Source organism: Perca flavescens, chromosome 5, assembly GCF_004354835.1.
Source record: "Perca flavescens isolate YP-PL-M2 chromosome 5, PFLA_1.0, whole genome shotgun sequence".
Classification (NCBI taxonomy): Eukaryota; Metazoa; Chordata; class Actinopteri; order Perciformes; family Percidae; genus Perca; species Perca flavescens.
The window spans coordinates 6082492-6099437 of NC_041335.1; the positions used below are offsets into that span (position 1 = coordinate 6082492).

At 39.6% G+C, this 16946-nt stretch overlaps 2 protein-coding genes across 4 annotated transcripts in view; one reads left to right on the plus strand and one right to left on the minus strand.

Annotated features, from left to right (window-relative positions):
* Window positions 1–9616, plus strand: part of ppp3cca (protein phosphatase 3, catalytic subunit, gamma isozyme, a) — a 31032-nt gene extending 21416 nt beyond the window's left edge. For 2 of the 3 annotated variants that reach the window (XM_028577624.1, XM_028577623.1), the window contains 8 exons: window positions 280–357; window positions 442–536; window positions 643–768; window positions 1497–1574; window positions 2320–2404; window positions 3325–3422; window positions 7169–7195; window positions 9091–9616. In XM_028577624.1, the coding sequence (XP_028433425.1) occupies window positions 280–357; window positions 442–536; window positions 643–768; window positions 1497–1574; window positions 2320–2404; window positions 3325–3422; window positions 7169–7195; window positions 9091–9257 (754 nt within the window). In that variant the 3' untranslated portion in view covers window positions 9258–9616. The remainder of the gene's footprint in view (window positions 1–279; window positions 358–441; window positions 537–642; window positions 769–1496; window positions 1575–2319; window positions 2405–3324; window positions 3423–7168; window positions 7196–9090) is intronic. The other variant, XM_028577625.1, reaches the window with a different exon arrangement.
* A 4140-nt stretch (window positions 9617–13756) lies between these two features.
* Window positions 13757–16946, minus strand: part of adam28 (ADAM metallopeptidase domain 28) — a 39971-nt gene continuing 36781 nt past the window's right edge. Inside the window, exons 18-22 of the mRNA XM_028578211.1 lie at window positions 16795–16888; window positions 16229–16334; window positions 16047–16137; window positions 15856–15951; window positions 13757–14607 (exon numbers count right to left, since the gene is read on the minus strand). Coding sequence (XP_028434012.1) covers window positions 14575–14607; window positions 15856–15951; window positions 16047–16137; window positions 16229–16334; window positions 16795–16888 — 420 coding nt within the window. The 3' untranslated portion in view covers window positions 13757–14574. The remainder of the gene's footprint in view (window positions 14608–15855; window positions 15952–16046; window positions 16138–16228; window positions 16335–16794; window positions 16889–16946) is intronic.

Consider the following 16946-nt stretch of genomic DNA (forward strand, 5'->3'; position numbering starts at 1 on the left):
TACAATGTAATACATATATATTATATACAATGTTATACATATATATTATATATTACATGTATGAAAACAATATATATATGTATACATACATACATACATACATACATACGTACGTGTGTGTGTGTGTGTGTGTATGTATGTATATGTGTGTTTGTGTATATTGACTTCACTAACTGAAGTCAAAAGTGGCATCGTGCTGTTCCTTTAATTGCTTAAGTTTGTATTAAGCTTTGACCTCCCCAATATCCAAGTGTTTTAACAAGTCTCTTCTCTTTGCAGTTACTCAGCCGTTTGTGACTTTTTGGTAAATAATAACTTGCTGTCAGTAATAAGAGCCCATGAAGCACAGGATGCAGGGTAAGTAGGGTTCCAACTTTTTGATTCATTTTTAGTATATTATAACATAGCTGATGAGTTTTATTTTTGTTTGCGGCCTAACAGGTATCGTATGTACAGAAAAAGCCAGACCACAGGCTTCCCTTCATTAATCACAATCTTTTCCGCTCCAAATTACCTAGATGTCTACAACAACAAAGGTCTCTCTTTTTTTTCCCCTCACTCTCATTGTTGTTTTTTTCTTGTATTTACCAGGCTTCAGTCCTTGAATCTCTCCTCCCATCTCTTTTCCTCTGTCAATCCTAGCTGCTGTATTAAAATATGAGAACAACGTGATGAACATTCGACAATTCAACTGCTCCCCCCACCCTTACTGGTTGCCGAATTTTATGGATGTCTTCACATGGTCTTTGCCGTTTGTTGGAGAGAAAGGTATGTTTGTTATGTAATTGGAAAAATGTGGATGAAAAAAAAAAAAAAAGCCCTTATTGAGTTGCCTATGGTTCATTGACTTTGTGTACAAAGCAATACACAGACCCAGATTTTCTTTATCTATGAAGTTGATGATTTTGCATGTGTTAGCCCATTTACTACTATTTGAAAAGCGTGCCAATGTGTTTTTCAGAAACATCCACATCTGTAACTGAAAATGTAAGATTAACACCCCTATTTTAACGATCTAAGCGCACGGCGTGACACACCTGGCGCAGGTGCGTTTAGGACGTGTACTGCTGCGCGTCCCTGTGTGTGTGTAACAAGCATAGTGTGTGCGCGCGCTGTGCACGAGCCTAGGCGCATTTCACTAATGAGCTGTTAAAATAACAATGAAATGCTGTGGCATCGACTTCAGACCAGGTTTTTGTTGGTCAATGGCGCGATCACTTTAGCAATACGCCAAGAATGCACCTGAACGCACCTCCCTGTAATGGGCACACAGATGGGCGCAGGTGCATTTGCTATTTAAACGACGCGGGCACAGGACGGGAAATTGACAACAGCGTCGGTCTTAAACTAGCAAAGACACTTGCGTCAGGCTTTGTTACTGCGCCGGGTGCAAGATAGGACCCATAAAGTCCAACAGGAAGTCAGTCACACAAACCCTGCTTCACACATGGGTTTTGTACCAGTCTCAAGTTTAATGTGGCTTCTTTCCCCCACAGTGACGGAGATGCTGGTGAACGTACTGAACATTTGCTCTGACGATGAGCTCATGTCAGAGGGAGATGACCTATATGAAGGTAAGTAAAAACATTGTTATGGTGAATATGATTGTGATGGCCTAATACATTTTTATTTTGGTGATGAGCATATATTTATATTAAATAATAATAAAATACATTTATATTAATACTTGTCATTATTAATGCCCAGATTTTAGTCTGTATTCTCGTTGTACTGTGAGGGTAAAAATTACCATTCTGGCAAGAAAAAAAATCAGTGGAAAAACAGGAATATTTCACAAAAAAGATGCATGTCATTACGGAATGACGCTTACTTTTTGCTTTAGTCCAAAAATACATAGATATATAGTAAGTCTGCTCATCTGCGCACATCTGCCTGGGTTGTAGATTTTCTCCGACATTCTCTCTGGTTTTGTTGTCTTATTCATTATTCGTTAAATTTCCTGTTGTTAATTTGGATGAATTGAAAATTAGTCCCAGCACACTTAATGGGCATAAAATGCTGGGAGCTGTTTCATGTGAGACAATTTACACATAACAGTGTCTTATGTCCCACATGTCTGGTGTTGATGAAGGAGTTCCACTCCCCAGAGTACAACCACTATGCTATAAAACACCTCATTAAACCCTCAGTTAATCTCACACATATCATTTGTCCTTAGTTCTCCTCCCACAAGGCTTTTATACAACATATTATTCACTTTTAGTAAGTGCTAAAAAAATCAATGGCAAAGGGCAAAGCAGTATTGAATATAGTCAAGGTGGTAAATTGTCTTAACCCTACATTCTGGACTCGTTTCAGGTGGAACCTCAGCGATGCGTAAGGAGGTCATCCGAAACAAGATTCGCGCTGTGGGGAAAATGGCCCGAGTCTTCTCAATCCTCAGGTCTGACCCTGTCATTAATGCTCTCCCTTTGATGTACCTCTTCCTTTCTCATGATAACACTCTAACGGGAAAAGGCTTCTGTACAGGATCACAATCAGCGCAGTGGGGTGTGGGTCAAAATTACCAAATTGAATTGCAGGTCACCATGGGGCCAGGAAGACACAGGAGCATTGGGTGGGGGGAATGAAAGGAGTCAGTTGAGTGCACAATGAAGTTGTGTTTGAAAACACAACGCTGCCCTGCTAGGATTAATGAGCTGGCACGAGATGAGTCACGATGTATCTAGACTGTATAATGACATTAGACATTATTCAAAATGAATCCTGCTGCTGCTACCTTGTCACACTGCTGTAAGTGGGCAGGATGTAGAGCAGCCTGTCGTTTAGACCAGTGCATATGGGTCAATGGCTTAAAAGGGTATTTCAGAAACGGTAAAATAAAAAAAATGGGTATATATAGGTATAGGTTATATAGGTTTGACTTTGACCTCATCCCTTTGCAAGATGAAAATAATGTTGTTTACATTTAAAAAAATATACATTTTAATAGTTATTTGAAGTTGTCATTTCAGTTGTTAACCCCAGTTTGTTTCGACTCAGAAGAGTTAGAAAAAGATGGATAGTATTAAAATTCACACATGACAAGTGTGTTCACACAAATTTTTAACACTTGTAAGCAGTCCTAAAAAAAAAAAGAAAGTTGTCACTGACCCACTTACAGAACCAGGATGCATATTAGGATTTTGGTACAAGGCATTTAGAGCCGACAGGCAATCCCTCTATGAACAGGGCTAAAATATCCAGTGATGATTGACTTCTTGGTTACAGAACAGCCTTGTAGCCACCAGGTGTGCGTGCTGCCCTCCTTGCTGAAATGTAATGCGTATACTCTTGTGTGGTTGTGTTTTGTTTGTGGACTAGGGAGGAAAGCGAGAATGTGTTAACACTCAAAGGCCTCACCCCAACTGGAACCCTTCCTGTGGGAGTGTTGTCAGGGGGAAAGCAGACCTTACAGACTGGTAAGTGTGTTTTATATTTTATGTGTATTTATTTTTATTTTTTTTATTCCTACTTGATAACTCCCATTTATCACAACCTATACCCCTAAGGAAATGTCCTCTCCCCTTGTAACCTTATCACAAAGCATGTGTTCTCTTTTTTTACTTTTAACTATTTGCTGTCAGCAGCTTTTATTATGTCTTTATGGCAAGAGGTGGTGTTACTGTACATGATTAATTGCACCTCTAGCACCTCAATACAGAAGAATACAGAAGGTACTAGGTCATTGCAAAGCACACTATTTATAACCCTTTCTCCTGCGTAATCCATAATGAAAGATACTGTACGTGGTTTGCAAAGCAATCAATAGTCAGTCATAAAAAAGCAAAAAATTTGCTTATTTGCTTTGTTACTGAGAGTTAGATGATTGATGCCTGGATCTGTCCAAAGGTAACAGAATCCACCTACCAGCACCTCTAAAACTTACTAATTTACATGTTTGTATAATCTGCAGGGTCTGAATTTATCTTGCAACCCCAACTAGCTTGGCTAGCTGTTCGCCCCTGTTTTTAGTCTTTATGCTAAGATAATCTATTTACTGTGTAATGTGAGTGGTATTGATTTTTCCATCTAACTCTCTGTTATAAAGCAAACAAGTGTATATCCCAAAATGTTCAACTGTTCCTTCAAGCAGAAGATAAAGAACTTGAAGCTGCTTCTTCTGCTGTTCTTCCATATTATATAATGATCGTGGCAAAAATGTAGAGGTCAGCATGGCTTTATTGGCTGACAGAAATCCATACTATAACACTTTTATACTGCTGAAACAAAAAAGTAGCAAATCAGTTGTTTGTTTCTTAGTCCTGCAAAGAACTTGCCAAAAGTAAATAAAGCAATGTTATTTCCAGTGCAGTTACAGTCTGATGGCAGAAAATGTTGGAACCTCTGGTTCCAAAGGAAACACTGCTGTCTATCCTGACCTCCAGTTCAGGTAGACTAGCTTCCCTGTCCTGCTAGTCCCTTTGATGGGTTCTAGATCAATGACGGAATGCCCACCACAGGAAGCACTGGCTAGACTTTGACTCGAGCCCACCGTCTATGCTACAAAAAGTTTTCGGGCTCAGCTGTGGGCTGGCTGGTCGAGGAGATCAGCCTGTCACCTGGACATGGCTACTGAACCTCTGATCTAAAGGTCAGTGCCTGGTCTCGCCCGCCAGAGGACATGCTGGGAGTCACACTAGAGGCTCACAGAAGTTGCGGAGCAATTGAAGGAGAAACCACATGTTGGTGACCTTTTGGAGAATGTCATTGTGCATGTCCGCTCCCCTAGCCACAGCTTTCAGATCAGCTAGGCCCGTTTGAACAAAGGGAGGGAAAGTGATTGTGTATTTTTGTCCATACTTCTTGATTTTTTGCTTTGTTTTTGAAGCTGCTCACTGATCTCTGAATGCTGATTCCATGAGAGGTAACGCCCAGTCCATGAATTAACCGGCTTAAGGACATTAAAGATTCAGTACAGGCTTGCCGACAACCAGAAGTGTTTTCCCAAGTGTCACCAATAACAAAGCACCTCATAATCAACTGCTCAAAAGGACAAATGGTTTCGGGGACAATTCAGCATCTGCCGGCTGCTATCTTAACACAGCTCTCATTCATCTGAAATGCACAGCCATTTCTCTGAAAAATGATTATTCATGCACTTACATGATTTTCTTCATTTAGAGATTTAATTAGATGATTCAGATATTCTATACACCTGCATATCCAATAAGGAGTGAACACAGGGGGAGGGCTCTATCAACTATACAATACAGTAACTAAAACTCACTTTTAAAGCTACTTCGGGCCCTATTTTAACGATCTAAGCGCACTGCGTGAAGCGCCTGGTGCAGGTGCGTTTAGGGCGTGTACGAATCCACTTTTGCTAGTTTAACGGCGGAAAAAAGGGTCTGGGCGCATGGTTCAAAAGGGTTGTACTTGGTGTCTTAATTAATCATAGGTGTGTTTTGGGCGTAACGTGCAATAAACCAATCCGAGTGTCATCTCCCATTCCCTTTAAAAGCCAGGCGCGTTTGGACCTTGAAGCATTGCTATTATGATGGAGGATTTGCTTAGCAGAAAGGAGAGATTTTCAGGAGAAGAATCTGATCTGCTCGTGCGTGAAGTGGAAGCGCGTGAGCAGATCATCTCATAATACCATTTCACATTGTAATATTTTTTATCTTTTGCATGTATGTGTGCTGCTGCGCGTCCCTGTGTGTATAACAAGCATAGTGTGCGCGCGCTGTCCGCTGTGCACGGGCCGACACTTGCTTGCAGCTAACTTTGCGGAGAACAATGAGAGCAAAACGGCATCACCGATCTATTTTAACCGAATATTCTCTGTCTAGCTTAGCTAAAAATACCGGATCTGCACCACATTATCGCGTCGTTCACTACCGAGCCTGTTTGTAATCGGTAGGCTACCGACAACATGATCTTCACCTGTTCAACTGACTTTACCACATAGTATGTAGTAGAGCAGCCATATATGTATAGTATATAGTAGGTTAACTGCTCCTCAGATCTCTGCAGGGTAAATCCAGACAGCTAGCTAGACTATCTGTCCAATCTGAGTTTTCGGTTGCACGACTAAAACAACTTTTGAACATACACGTTGCACCAAAACAAGTTCCTTCCCAAGGCTATTTTCCAGCGGCACCGGGGCTCCATGCAGTGCTTAGCGCCGGCCATGACGATTGTGATTGGTTTAAAGAAATACCAATAAACCAGAGCACGTTTTCTCCCATCCCGGAATGCTGTGTGGACTAGCCAGATCCTATGTCTGTAATACTATTGTATTACAGACATGTGAACTCACCACAGCCATGGACTCACGGCAGTGCGCTGCTGAGAATGAATAGGAGAAGCGCTGGAATGGATTTTTGGCATTATTTTTAAACAAACGGGAAACAGTGATGTATGAAACTGCCAATTAGATTAATTTACTTAGTAATTGAAAGTTCTGGGACGCTGTTCCGGATTGTTCCGGCCCACTTTAACCCCAGCATTTAAAATGAGAAATATTAATCATGTAAAGTTCACCACTGAGTATTTCTAAATTCTACTCAATTATGAATATTTCTTTCTCATTTTGCTCTTGAGGGAATTACTGTAATTGTTGGGGTTTTGGAATTTATAGAGTGTGGTCTAGACCTACTCTATCTGTAAAGTGTCTCGAGATAACTTTTGTTATGATTTGATACTATAAATAAAATTGAATTGAATTGAATTTTGGATTTAAGCTGTGTGTGATGTGTGTGGCTAAATGAGTGTGTGTGTGTGTGTGTGTGTCTGAAAGAACACCTGACTGCATATGTACTGCATATGTACTGCAGCTGTCCCTTTTGTGTAAGGCCACACTGTACAAATGTGTCGTCCTGGTATGGTCATTGTTACGTATCCTGCCCTCGCCTTGGACTCTTAGTGCTCAGCCAAATCCTCCCTTAGCTCTCCACACCTAAGTCCTCGTGACCCTTTAAAACCAACACCATCTTAAATCTCCAACATTTTTCTTCCCTCTAACCTACTCACCCACTAACTAACGTGTTTTTATGAAGTTTTTACAGCTGCTGTGAGTTTTGTATCTATAATGAGTGTTGACCTATATTCTGCTATTCTGTTTATCACACTTATCAGCTATTTGATATTACTGTTGTATTTGCTGTCTCTGGCTGTCTTTGATGACTCCCTTTTCCCCCCCTTTCCTCAACTTTCATTAACATAGCAACGATTGAGGCAGCTAAAGCACAAGGTACGCATGGCTGTCAGGCTCAAATCTCATGTCTTTGTTTTGTGTATTTTGTTCACCCATCAAACACAACCCAATCCTTAAAATGTGTACATTTTGTATTAGTTCTTTTGTTCTTTTAATATTCCCACTGTTTTTATTTCACTGATTATTGCATTACTGTATATTACTTCATTGCTGGTTGCTCTTGCATTATCAGTGTCTGTTGGATCACATTGGTTCTATCATTGTAAAACAAATTGTATCACTTTTCCTACACTTGGTGACAGTGGATCAATAAATAGATAAGATATGAAAAGATGAAACATGACATGAATTGAAAATGAGCTTTTAGATTAAAACTGGTACAACAAACAATTACTGTTTTTAGGTGCAACAATAACATGAGATGGTCTAATAAAATGCATTTAAAGAAGTACTTTCAAACATTTTCCCCAGCCTTAGTTGAATCAGGCTTTAAACTAAGGCTGAGTCAGAAAAGCTAAGCCCATGCCACAAAAGGGCTAGTTTTGTGTATCAGGTTTAGGCCCTGGCATGTCCCTTGTTGACAGGAATTTCACGGCTGTGGTCACATGGGCTTGTCTTGCTAATTGTGGCTCCCCACACAGAGAAAAGCTTGCTAAGACCTGGCTAAGATAAGACCAGGGACATCCCTCCCTGGGATATTTTCAGAAGCTAATCCTGTTACACCATTTAGCAGTTGCTGCACTGTCTGCCCCTTCCGGTTGATAGTGGCAGGTTATTGATTCAACAGGCTTCAGCCATGAGATTCATTTATTTGATCAAATACATAAAATGTAAAAGATGTAGTCCTGGTTGCTTTGCTGCAGAAAACATCAACCGATTGGGGAGTACAGTATAACCTCACACAGTAAAGGGCCAGTGTGTTCAGGCAGCATAACTTAAAGGTGCTCTAAGTGATGTGACTCGTTTTTTAGGCTACAACATTTTTCGTCCCATACAGCAAACATCTCCTTACTATCCGCTAGCTGCCTGTCCCCTGAACACACTGTAAAAAAACGCGGCCTCTGAAGACAGCCCAGGCTCCACAAACGCCAACAAAAACAAATTGCGCCAACCTGCCCCACGAATCATAACAAACAGTGTTCCAGCCAATAACCGACAAGAAGGAGCTGGTTGAGCCATCACTGCAGCAGCGTTAGCACGTAGGCTACTTCCACAATGCGTATTCATGACTTGGACATTTGTTATGGTTCGTAGGGCAGGTTGGCGCAGTTTGGTTTTTGTGTGTCCTGTGCAGTCAGTATAGCTAGGCTAGGTAGCTTACTGGTTATTATGACCATAAACTTACTAAGGGTCAGCATCACACCAATTTGCAATTCTCCGGTGCCCCTGGTTGGGAATCTCTCAAATGAGCACATGTTCATTCATTCAAATGAGCACATGTGCTTGATCGTCACAGATATTTGATTGTGCAAGAGTACCCTTGACGACCTTGTTTCTTTGGCTGTAAATCCACCTATAAAACCTCCACCCCAGAGTGTTGATTCTAAGTTAAACTTGATAATTCAAATGATTGAAGAGTATGTCTGAACAGTCCCTTACAAGTTTGCTTTTTATTTGCACACTTTTTATGTCTGGTTTCCTTGGCTGATTCGGGACGTTACCGTAAGTTTACAAAGTGTGAGGTGTTTTATCGTCGTAGCTTAGGAGTCATCGTTTACTTGTGCATGTGTTGTATTCACCGATCATCTGTAATGTGCTAGGCTGATACTGTGTGTTGTGCTTATTAAGTAAAATTCCACAAGGAATCCTTTTTTGATTGCGGCTAATGAAAAAAGCTAGAAGAATGTAGTTCACGGCACATGTTTGCAGGAGTAGGGAAATGACTCAAGGGTTTCCAGCCTCTGATCATTTTCTCTTTGGTGTTTCTTCAGCCATTCAAGGCTTCTCTCCCACGAGGAAGATTCGTAACTTTGAGGAGGCACGCGGCCTGGACAGGATAAACGAGAGGATGCCACCGCGCAAAGATGGCCAGCTGCCAGACGGCACCACGATCAACACCAACACCCCCACCTCCAACAAGAACGGCACGGATGGATAGGCAACAGGAACACCGCCCTCCCATCTTCACACAACCAACAGCCCCTGACTCATAGCCCCTAACCACTCTCTCTTTGTGTCTCTCTCCCTCTGTCACCTCTACTGAAACTGCATGTCCATCTTCCGCTCGCCCGCAGTCGGGCGGGGAAAGGAAGCGGACACATCGGTAGATTAAAAAAACAAAACAAAAAGGAGGCCACAGCGCTGGGAGAAACACTTTCAGCTTCTGAAAAAACGTGCGTTATATGGAGACAAAATATTTATTTAGGATTAAATATATTAGATATATTGTTTATTAGTAACAAATCATTCAATGAAGACATTTTGCAAGTGTATACTGTACACTGAAGTCCTAACTTATACATGTCAAAATTATATATATATATATTAAAAAAAAAAAAGATTATTTTATCATTTTGAGTTGATACCGATAGATGAAGCCTTTGTTATCCAGGAGTTTTAGTCACTTTACTTTTTTTTTTATTATTGTTATTCTCCATGTGTTTGGTAAGGGAAAATTCGAAGTACAAATACTGTAGCCTCAACATTCTCGTTTGGATCTTGCAAGGCTCTTGCCAAGACATTTTCGGCACTTGAGGGTCTACATACTTTGCTTTCATTTGTGTCAGTTGAAAGATAAATTATGTATGTATTGAGAGGTGAAAGAAAGAATAAGGGAAGCAAATTATATTGGAACAATTATTACAAATTAATATTTTGTACTTGAAGCAGAAATTAAATGAAGACTTGTAGTCTTATTTATACATTTTCCACAAAACTTTTATGAAACCCCCCCCCTCCCCCTCCCCAAATATGCTGAAACAGATGTTGTTCAGTATTTTGTTCACTTCCAGAGTACGAACAATTTTCTTCTTGTGTTATAATTTGTGAGTGTAAATGTTCACAAATCCTTTAACAAAGTTAAGGGTTTATGCTTTGTGTGCAATGATAGTTGCTGTTCTGTGCTGGTTATGACTTGTGTTCACATAATGGCAAATAGGATGTTCTCGCTCCGCTAAACCAAATAAGGGATATACAGTACAGCATGTCTTATTCTATCACCACAAGCAAGCCTGCCAATACTCCCACATCCCGCTTGGAAGCATCTCTTCTTCTGAAGCGCTGAAGTTAAGCCGCCTCTCTGGGATTGAGCACTGCGCATGAAGATTACGGCACAAGAAACCAACTGACAAATAAGTATATCTCTTCAGTTGTCATTGTGGACAATAAAAAAAAGGACATATTTGCTCAGAAAGCATAAGGACCTGCTGGCCACACTGTTGTGTTCATTATTGCTTTGGAAATTTCAGTGTATTTAACAGAATGATGGCGTTTGGATTTGCGTTTCATTGTCAGACGCTGGAAAAAAAAAAAAAAAAGGGGCGTGTGCTTTTTGCGGCTTTCCTTTGTTTCTAAAGCTGTATCGGTGTCTCCATCTACTGTCGGTTATACAGAATGCAGATGTTTTTTGAATTGAAACTTTTGACATTGAGTGAAATGACAGCTCTTTGAGGATGCTGTACCCAGACACAATGGACCGAGTCATTCCCCTCGGCAGGGATGATACTATAAAAGGTACCGCCGCCACACTAGCAGCTGTCTATAGTACTGTAATCATCTCAACCATGGCTGACTCATACGTACACAGTATATTATTTTTAAACTCATGGTCCTACCAACATGGGGTCCATTAGCACTTGCTGGCGTGTATATGCTTTTCTGCTCTGAAGTATTCAGCCATTCAGCTCTCTTCTGGTCACAACACCTCCACTCCTCTTCACAGGCACGCCCAACCCTTTAACACCTGCTTTTACTAAGACAAACAACCAACTCAACCGGTGCTTTGACACACCTGACTGTAATTCTGTTGTCTTTTTGTCACTCAAGAAAAGGTGGGGAAATAACCTTTAAGATTTGCTATTCTCTTGTGAATTTACTTTTTTTTTTATTTTTTTAAATGAGGCGTTTGTGCTCATGTGCCATGCCTCCTCGGCCACACATGTCAAGATCTGTGTGTGTGTGTGTGTGTGTGTGTGTGTGTGTGTGTGTGTGTGTGTGTGGGTGTGTGTGTGTGTGTGTGGTGTGTGTGGGTGGATGTTGAATGAAGCCAGGAGACTTTCAATCACACATGATTAAAGATTCAATGTCAGTTATATTAATCTTGATATCCTTAAAATTTCTAAAATATTGTTGTTTGCCGTTACGTTCAGTAGACTTCTGGGGAATGCTTCCTGAAGATTAAGTATTTCGGTTTACATTTATAACTGATGTTAAAATTTGTTTTTAAAGTAAGGCTTTATTGGGTGAGCCATACAGTATACTGACCTCCTGTTAGGTCCTATACATATCTTGCAGAATGTAAAAAAAAAAAAAAAAAAAAAAAAAAAAATTGTTTATTTAGAATCTTACAACAGCTGTAAAGAGGGGGGGGGGAAACTGTACCGTATTTGTCATGCAAGGCCATGAAATCTTTTACGTAGATGTATCACTTGAAAGAAAAGAATAAAATTCAAATACAGTGTTTTATTTGACTCCTCTTGGATGTTGGTTGTTATTTTACTTAAAGCTGCATCAGCTAATTTTAAACTCCAGTGCCTCCAAATAAAGGTCTTCAGTGTTGTGTTTGCAGGTTGTTCCGCTGTCCCGATAAGGACAAAGCATAAACAAACAAAATAATTGATCCAGCTTTAAAGGGTATCTATATTAATTTTTCAACTTGGCCCCTATTATCCTATATTTTTGTGTCTAAGTGACTGATGGGAACAACAATCTTTGACATTGGTCCAGTAATAAGCAAGATGGCTGCGGGTGAGGCGAAACGAGCTACAATGTAAGTTAATAGGGCAATTGTCCAGCTTGTATTTACCTTCTTCACAAAACCGCTAATGTCTGACAACATTATGGAAAGGATCCCTTCAGAGATAGACCTTTTTAAAACCTCTTTGAGACCTGTTTAACCAGTTTTGCGGATGTTTTTAGGTTTAAAAAAAAATAAAAAGATCTCACTCTTTAACAGAAAGGTCGACGACCTTTCCATAATGTTGTCAGACACTTAGAGTATTAATCTGAGCCAAGGTCAATTACAAACTGGAAAATTACGCTATTAACTTACATTGTAGCTTGTTATTGTATATGTAGCTGATATTTTATTTTGCAATACTGTATCGATTTTCAAAAAGGCAATATCGATTTTTTTTTTTTTTTTTTTTTTTCAAAAAATATTCATGTAAGACAGTGGTTCACATTAATGTTGTGTTTAAACCCCTTACCGCTAGATGGCTATAGTGAGACGCACCACTAGTGTCCTTGCCTGACAGTGTCTAGCAGTGCCTGACTTTTTGCTAGAAGCTAACAATGTAGCTATGGCTGAACTTTGGCCTATAAACATTAGCTCACTAAGAACCTGGCAACCACAATCCCAAACTGGCACTTTGATTTTCTGTGTACTGAATTGTTTACCTAAAGTAAACTTCTTTGACTTTTATGAACATCGTCATTTTTTAAATATTAGTTTTTCTAAAATTATACTTAAAAAGAATCCCGATATAATCGCCTTACGCACAGTATCGAAATATATGGAATTGTGATACATATCGTATCGCCAGATTCTTACCAATACACAGCCCTACTTAATACTGGACCAATGTAAAAAATAAAAACATTTGTCTTATTCTTTAAGACAAATGTGTTTTTCATTAAAAAAAAAATATAAAAGTATAGCTTTAACATTTATTTTTTTCCACACAATGCATTTGTACAAAACAAAGTTTATTTCCCATGATTCAATTATATCAAGCATTTCTGTTTTCAAAACATTTTAAGAGACACATCATAGACATTCTTGCTTGGAGCTGGGGTCTGCCTAGCTCAAGGGCGAGCTGTCACAGAGGACAGGAGTAATATTCAGTCAGAGGCCTTCTGACGTCAAGATTACTACCGCCTGGGTTACAGCCCTCTTTAACACAGCACAGGAACATAGTGTTTTTTAGGTATTTAGATATTGGCTAAATTGCATTGAAATAGTCAGTGAACTTTTCGCTGCTTTGTATCCTCACTGCTCAAGGATTTGGTTAGTAATGCTGCTACATTTAAGCTGCCCCCTTTAAGCCATGCCACATAAAAAAATAAAAAAAATTCCTTACCTTCAGTCCTGAATTTGTTACGTTATTACGCACCTGTTCACATAGTGAACTCAATTGAGACAATAAGCACTATGACGTGCGTGGCAAAAATCAGATTAATAAAGTAAAACCTACCATGTCAAACATTTTGGTTAAATCTCAAGCAGTGTGCTGATTGTAAATGCCCTGACATTAGAATGTAAAAGTGATTCTGACATTTTATTTAAAGCTTTAGTGCGTAACTTTTTGATATTAATGAACGTCATTCAACGTTACATTCAAGCCATTGTCAAATGAGTTGCTACAAAGCTATGAAGACCATCAGCTAAACACACAACTCTCTCTGGATTTCTCAGTGTTCAGAAGATTGCGTCCGGTGACTTTCCCGCGCAGAAGCTCGAGTGAAGCTAATTACTCTTCTGAAGAGTCCAGCATGTTTTTTTTTTAATCCTCATGGCGGGCAACAGAAACAACGCAATATAGCTTTAAATGTAAATGTATTTGATCTTGTTTAACACGGTGTACTGTATATTTGTCTTAACACTGGATTCTGGCATTATCTACAATCTGACAGACCTACTGTATCTCTTAACAAAATATCACCACCAACATGTATCTATTCCTTTGTTGCATTTTCTCATTTGACAGTATTTTAAATGAAGGCAATAGATAGAGATTGAATAAAAAATGCTGACATGTAGCATATTACAGAACTTTAGAGTGTTTCATCTGAAATCATTCATATTTCATTAGTTTGCACTACAATGCACCAGATAAATTTGAGACCAGATTAATCAAAGCAGTTTAGGATATCTTTTAGGCTTAAAAATACAACATAAAATATTAACAAATTACTGCAGTGTCTGAATACTGCTTTATACATTCTGTACCATGTGATAAAACAACACAACATGTATAAAATGATATGGCTCACATTCAGGGCCAGAGCTGTACTCACCCAATAGTATAAAAAAGTGCCTTAAAAAAAAGTTCATCCCTGTAATAGCAAGTCCTCAGTGCATGGCATGCAAGTAACAATTTAAAGTCTCTCGTTGTCCCTCCTGCACTGTGCACGTCACTGGTGTGAACACTCCATCATGCTTCAGACAGCATTGCAGTAAAGAAAACTGCAGTCTTTAATAGAAACTTGTCCGGATTACCAGCAACCTCTCGTTGGAGACAGTGGACTCCGGGGAGTCAGACCTTTGGCGGAGGTACTGGCCTCAGAGCCTAGAGGACAAACCGAAGAGATTTGGTTATTGACTAAACTTTAACGAACAGTTAGACATTTTCTGAAATACCTTTATTGGCTTTCTTGCCAAGTTAGATACGAAGATTGAAGCTACTGTCATGTTTGTACGCTAAATATGAAGCTACTAACCTGCAGCCAGTTAGCTTAGCTTAGCTTAGCTTAGCGTAAAGACTGGAAGTATGGAGAAACAGCTAGCCTTGCTCTGTCTGAAGGTAACACAATCCACCTAGCAGCCCCTCTAAAGCTCCCTAATTAACTTGTAAAAAAGGTTTAAGCGTTGGACTATTTCTTAGCAGGTGTCAGAGGCGGAATAAACAAGCAAGATATAACATTCATTAGTGAGCATTATAGGTGCTGGTGGGTGGGTTTTGTTACCTTTTTTTAAGTCTTGATGCTAAGCTAAGCAGCTGCTGCCTGTAGCTTCATATTTAGCAAACAGACATTAGACTGTATTAATATTCCCATCTCTTGGCAAGAAAGCAAATAAGTGTATTCATACCCAGTTTGTGTGCAGCCACAAAATAAAGTGAAACAATTAAACTTTTGCTGTTGCAGGTTTGTGATAGAATAATGTAGGACCTTACTGCCTAATTACATATGACCACATAGGCTACATGTGGTGTGTTCATTGGACGCATTCTTGTCATCCAATCAGATTCGGGCAACAGGAGAAAAAATGTCTGCGTTTTTCTTCTGTGGCTTTACGTAATAGAGGTGGATAAAACACAACAATTTAAACGTGAGACTTTGCGACACTATTTTTTCCTTCCAGATAACGATTCCGATAACTGAACTTGCCGATACTGAGTACCGATCTGATATCAGTGTATTAAAGTATATAGAATATCATAATTATTTTAACAGTTGTATGCTACTATCCCTGTATGGATGTGATATGATTGCTATCGTTAAACTATTTGTAAAACATGAACAAATACAGAGAATGAATGCCATAGAACTTTCTGTTATTATCTAGTTTGACAGTGAGTCATAACAGAAAAAGAACATAAATAAACTACTTTAAAATAAATTTTTCAGGCTAAATTACGTGGTATCGGATCGGTGCATAGACTCGCCGATACGATACTAGCATTTTAGGCAGTATGAGAGGCTTTTCCGATACTGGTATCGGAACAACTGTAATGAAACTATTCCTATTCCAAGTTTGTTTGAATAACATCAACGGTGTGTCAGAGACCTATGAACACTGAAGGAATCCCAGTTACCTGGCGTGCAGCTTTGTAGTTCTGGCCTGGAGGTTTCGGTTTGTTCCCTGCCGGAGGTGGCGGAGGTGGAGCTAGTTTGGGTTTTGGCCTTCCAGCCTAAAAAATTCAAATATTTGTTAGTGAATGCATTTCATAGTTATATGATGTATCGAAACTCAACACTTGTAATACTGTATATTCCGACACATTACCTGCACTGGCATGGGTTGACTAGGAACTGGCCCTTTGTTCAGGCGGCGAGGGGAGCTGGCCACTGCTGGCTGCTTCCTCGGGGTGTGTGCCCTGTTAGAAAATGAGAGATTTATTCTGCAATGCAAAGGTGAGTTTACAGTATAGCCACACCTGGACCTGCAATAGGGGGATGATTACTTACGTTGGCAAAATGGGACTTTGTCGTTTTTTCCAAATGAATCCTACCACACCAGCAATGGCACCTAAAACCACTAGTATAACTGTCACTGCGATGGCAACAGCGACTCCTGCAGAAATGGAATATAAATCAGTTTTCTTGGGAAGCAGTAGTGCAACATTAAAGCCGCAAAGATGAATTGAGCAATCCAACTATTTTGATTAATCACCAACTATTTTGATAAATCAGTTAATTGGTTTGATTTATTTCTTGTGAAATTGATTCCAGCTTCTTAAAATGTGAATATTTTCGAGTTTCTTCACTCCTCTGTAAACTGAATATATCTGAGTTGTGAACAAAACGAGACATTTGAGGACGCCATCTTGGACTTTAGGAAACACTGCTCGACATTTTCTGACATTTTACAGACCAAACAACTAATCGATTAATGGAGAAAATAATCGACAATTGCACCAAGTGCAACATCAGTGATTCAAATTCATTATTAGTTGTGCAGAAAGCACACATACTTGTTTATACACTACAGCGTGTGTTACTGTAAGACCAACTATAGGTACTGTAGATCTCACCAGTAGAAAGAGAACCGGATCCTCCATCGTTCACATTGCAGTGAGGGGGCAACCAACCAGGCTCACACTGACACTCACTTTTGTGATTGCACACCTGAAAGAAATCCTGCCATTATCACATGTTATCACATGTGTTTAATGGCACCATGCAG